The following is a 5,347-nucleotide window of genomic DNA, read 5'->3' as shown; positions in this document are numbered from 1 at the left end:
CTCTCTCTCTCTCCCTCCCCCTTTCCCTCTCTCTCCCTCTCCTCTCCCTCTCCCTCCCTCTCCCCTGCCTGTGCCCCCCTCCCTCCTGGAACAGGCCAAAATCTGTTGTAATAAGGGATTTAACATTCATTCCACAGTCTAATGGTGCTTCACACCATCCAAGATAGATTCCCTTAGATAACAGTAGAGGAGAACACCAGAGGAGCTGAGGGACAGGCTATTGTGTTTGACTAGCTTCCATGTATAAATTAGTGTAGAAACAAAAAAGAAACTCAACAGAAAAACACATGTACTTTATTATAATTCCAAGAGTTACTCTTGCAACTCTCACAATGGCAGGGGAAGGACCTTACAACCACTTAAAAGAAACACAAAGCAAATGCAGGCTTGATTAAATGCATCTCTGACAGGAAGAGATTCAAGTGTAGATGGCCATAAGCGTCAATGGCCGGTCATGGGCTTTGGCACATTTCTTTTGATCTAAACAATTGAGACAAAAGGTATACAAGGGTGGGAAGACTGGAGACATTGAGTAATGTGTCTTAATATGACCTGAATAGCAAGATGAGATCTCTTGATCCATCTATTGAATACAAATGTCTTTGGTGACACAGTTACTATACAATAAAGTATGGACAGTAAGCTCAGATTGACACAAATCTCACAGGGGCCTCATTTTCCCAGGGAGATTGTTCTGGGAGAAAAGGGCTGTTGACAACAATTAAGGCTCTATAACATTCCCTATTTGTATAATTGAAGAACCAGGTTTGGATACAGATTATTTAGCTGTCAATAAAAGAAGGCTATTTTGATCAGGCAACAACTGGGCTTGCTACCATACAGACAAGCTATGCACCGTTAATTCTATACTAGACAAGACTCCTGTAATAGGTGAAAGAACGGTAGAAATAACAAGTCCTCAAATTCAGTTTCTGGATCAAGCCTGAAAGTTGAGCTGATGATGTCACACTTCTGGTTCTAAGTCAACTACAGGTCAGGCTAAAGTTCGTTTTTTCTTAAACCAGTAATTCATTTTGGCTGCAAAGCTAAACAAGCATTTAATGACGAAGCACAATGAGTGCCTGTCATATTACACACATCTTTAAAGGCCTTTATGATCTATAAAACTTATACATCTCCAATGAAGAATATGTCTTTAATTCTTGAGCACTTGATATCCACAGTATAAAGTACATATAAACAAAGTACATATTTCTCATTTGTAAAATGGGCTTAAAATGATCTGATTCACACGGCTATTGTGAGAAGCCACTAGAATGCTTTCCTAGCAACTAATCTAGTGTTTGACACTTCCAGACACACTCCGTATGACAGCCATTATAGTTCTTTTCTTTCTAGCACAGCCTTCAAACTTGTAATCACTTAAGTATATGCATAAAACAAACCTGGGTGTGAGATTTCATTCTAATTCCATCATATAATCATTGTAATTCAGACATATATTAAATCCTTTTGAAATAGACACTTTTTTCAAGGTGAGTCTAATTAATTACTCAGTTACCTATATGAATATTCAAGATATCAAAAGGGAGTGTAATGCATTTACCAAACGAATAGAAATCAATTGGCTCCTGAATGAGAGTGTTGTTTAATCATATTTCCACATGAGAATAACACGGCTAGTAATGTGAACTAGTAATTTGCTTTATGATGCCATTTAATGGAGAATAACATATACTTTAAAAACAATCACAAAGAAGGAAAGATGAGATGAATTAATGATCTATGCAAGTCACAGATCCCATATGGAAAAACTGAGACAGCTCTCTCGAACTGCTTGCTCCACAGCCATAAAGTGCACCTCTCACACTGTTCATTTCAGTCCTGTGTGAAACCAACATCTGGTCTACTCTTCCTAACCCTTTACTTTCTGTTTGAATGTTCATGCAAATTGAAACTATTTCTAATTGCAAAGCAGTAGTCCCCATTTAAAGCGACAGTGATGCAGCTGATTACAGTATGACACCGTAAGAAATAGTTCCTTGGTGTCTGGTCACTGTACCACACTGAGCCTCCCAGAGTTTTCCAATTTGTAACAAATGGTTCCCTTCCCTTCATCTAAATTCCAATGTCCATCCAATTTGTCAGAATCAAAGCAGAACAAACTAACCCTTCCCCATCAACAAAACAATGTGTCTTATACAATGGTTACACTTTTACCCTTGTCTCCTTTTCTCTTCCTTCTGAAGGAGTTCTGGTGTGTCATAATTGTGACAGGAGGAGCTAGAGTCACGTTTCTTTGCAATCAGAGTGTGCACATCTTGGAATCAAACTTTCAGATGAGGTTTACTAAACTGCTTGCCCAGAACAGTCTGGTTTAAAAGAAATGTGCATTGCTATTAATATTTTGAGTGTAGAATTTTTTTGGACAGTATATGTTCATTTTCTGCCCATAAAACCAAGTATGAGTCACAATGGAACATTTACTTCGAGTCAAAAATGCAATGTGTGCTGATGTTCAAGAGAAGAGCCTTGTCACTGGGGCTGGACATCAGCAGGACAAGGAGTTCAGGGGGGATCTCTATTTGCCTTCAGAAGAAAATCTGAGTTCAAAGACTTTAATCTTCAATTCATAAACATTAGTATTAACTCGAATCCATAAATGTGTATAGTAATTACGGGTCGTACTCTGGGTTGATTGTAAATAGGGCTCTCATTCCTTCCTTTCTCACCTGGCACAAGAGTCTTTATGTATAGAGGAAAATAATTCACAGAGGCACGGGGAGAGCAAGATCCAAGCAAACTCCTTGTCCTAGCCTGCAGAAAACCCCAAATCACTACAGTGATTTCAGGACGTCTGTTCTCAGGATTCCACGCAAACCCAATTATTTATATAGTTTTCAGCACATATTATCTGCAGAAGAACACCCTGAAGTTCAAGTCTCAATATCAGTATCATTCACTAACTCTAAAAAGTCTTTTATATTTTATTTTGCTGGGAAAGTTGGGGTTAAAGTTCTCAAAGAGTTGGGTTGTATTTTGGAAACCATGAAAATTCTTTTACCTGGAGTTTGAAGATCATACACAGACAGACAGACAGAAGTACACGCACGCGCGCGCGCGCGCGCGCACACACACACACACACACACACACACACACACACACCCTCCAGCAGCACCCAGACCAAGTGGCAATAGTAACGTATTGAAATGAAAAGGCATTTACCAGGAGTAGGAAAGCCAGAACGAGCAGCGGTGTGCCAGGAGCTGCCCGACGGCAGCATTCCATACTTGGATCTTTGCCGGAATCCGAATCGGACACTGAATAAGCTGCTAAGTGCTCCTCTGCCCGCTGCTGTCACATCCAGTGCTGGGGCTCACACTCCAGCCCTGCCTATCAGCTTCCATCAGCCCCGCTCACATTTCCTGAGCGAGGGTGGGTGGGTGGATGGGTGGGGGGTAAGCTGAATGGAATCTCTCTAGAGCAGGCAGCCAGCCAATCAGACTCCTGCTAATCAGACATGCTGAATAACAAAGCGGGGGGGGGGGGGCGTAGAGAAAGTGAACAGTGTGAGCAGAAAAGAGGGAAAGGGACTGAAAGGCAAGGGAGCAAGGAGCTGAGCCGGAGAAGAGGAGAGATGTTCACAGGCAGAAGCGCAAAGCAAAGCTCAAAGAGGAAGCAGGGCTGCGCTCTGAACCAACCTGGTTAGTGCTCTGTGAGACGCGATTCTGTTTGCCATTTGCCCGGGCTGGTGTCTGTTGCTCTGGAAAGTACAGTAGCTCCCTGTGCCGGTGTATTGTTCCATTCAGGAGAGAAACTTAATCCCCGTCAATATAGAACATATGCTATAAAGGGACCAAGCCCTAGTCGGGACTGAATGTGCCCTTTAAGTGTATTTGGTGCTAGCGCTCTCTTCCTCTTCTATAAAGTGCCTTTTTATTTTCCCCTTTGAGTATGGAAAAGAATACTATAGATGGTTTGGAAAGGTCCTCACTGAACCTAACAACGGCTTTTTCTGTATTGGGGTCTTGGTTTAAAAAATAAAGGGCTGGCAAAACCTTTCTTTGTGGATTGACAATTTGAAACATCCAATACTTACTTACGAGTTTAAAGGTACAATAAGACTCATTTAGAGCCCCTAGTTTAAAAGAAATCCTTGACAAAGACTCCAGGATGAGGATGTTGAAATTTGTTGTGAAACAACTGCTGGGTTTTGACACCTTGACAGCTTTTAATTATCTGATTTAGCCCATGACAGGAAAGAAAGGGTGATTTAACCCTCACTTAACCCCAAACATTCTTCAACGGGTACCTGACTCAGGCTTTCTCGGAGTTGCTATGACAAAACAACAAAATCATGAGTGGGGTACCATCTCTTTCCTCTTCATAGTGGAAATAGGGCCAGGCAGGTTGACCTCTGAGGTGCAATCCAGCTGTAGGCAGTATTGATGCGCTCTAGCGTGTCCACATGGCTATGAGAAAAGGCCAGAAAGATTGGGAGCCTGTTTCACTCACATGGAGCAAAGCCTGAGCAGGCCAGGAGGGTTTTTATTAACATATTAGACAAGTGTTAAGTATCCAATATGGTTGACTTTCCTCCTTATCAGTCCAGGAACACTGTTTCAAATAAAGAATAAAGCAGAAAGCAAAGCCCCATTTCCACAGGAGGAGTGTTTCCTCGCAGATTTGTCAGCCCGGAAGCACCCAGAGAAGGCAGAGGGCACTTAGAATGCATGTTCTTCCCTCTCGTTATTAAAAAAAAAAAAAAAAAAAAAAAACCTACCTCACTGTAATAGGCGTGCGAATCCAGGCAGGTCTGCCGTATACACACCTGCCCGAGGCTTTGCAAAGAGGTGGAGAAAAGCAGGCTGCGCAGCTTCGGTTACTCCTTCCACGTGGTGGATCGATCAGCGAGGAGCTTTTAAAAATCCCACTTTCAGCCTGCCGTGAAAGTCTAGGGCGTATGAGGATTCACCTTGTGCCTCAATTCTTTATGCTTAACTTGGAAAGTGGAGAGTACACATCTCTAAGTCCAGAAGGTCTTAATTTTGAAATATACTTTTCCTTTTTAATGAGTAGTGTTTCCAATCTCTGAAAAAGTATTGAATGCACGAAAGCTAAACAATGCAGCTACGTTGGGGAGGTATCTGAAATCCTCACTGCAGTGAAGGAAGGTTGATGAGCTGAAATAAACTCGATCCTAGGTTATGTGCTCTCTCTCTCTCTCTGTCTCTCTCTGTCTCTCTGTCTCTCTCTGTCTCTCTGTCTCTCTCTGTCTCTCTCTCTGTCTCTCTCTCTCTGTCTCTCTCTGTCTCTCTCTCTGTCTCTCTCTCTGTCTCTCTCTCTGTCTCTCTCTGTCTCTCTCTCTCTGTCTCTCTCTGTCTC

General features: G+C 42.2%; 1 protein-coding gene across 2 annotated transcripts in view; it reads right to left on the bottom strand.

The window, feature by feature from the left end:
- The window catches only part of Adamtsl1 (ADAMTS like 1), a 365,598-nt gene extending 362,221 nt beyond the window's left edge, over positions 1 to 3,377 (bottom strand). For both annotated transcript variants that reach the window (XM_021200231.2, XM_029540103.1), the window contains exon 1: positions 3,188 to 3,377. In XM_021200231.2, the coding sequence (XP_021055890.1) occupies positions 3,188 to 3,250 (63 nt within the window). In that variant the 5' untranslated portion in view covers positions 3,251 to 3,377. The remainder of the gene's footprint in view (positions 1 to 3,187) is intronic.
- Between the last annotated feature and the right edge of the window lie 1,970 nt (positions 3,378 to 5,347).

Source organism: Mus pahari, chromosome 6 (genome assembly GCF_900095145.1).
Source record: "Mus pahari chromosome 6, PAHARI_EIJ_v1.1, whole genome shotgun sequence".
NCBI classification, from domain to species: Eukaryota; Metazoa; Chordata; class Mammalia; order Rodentia; family Muridae; genus Mus; species Mus pahari.
Note: the sequence above shows the minus strand (reverse complement) of the source record. Positions and strands in the feature narration are given on the sequence as shown.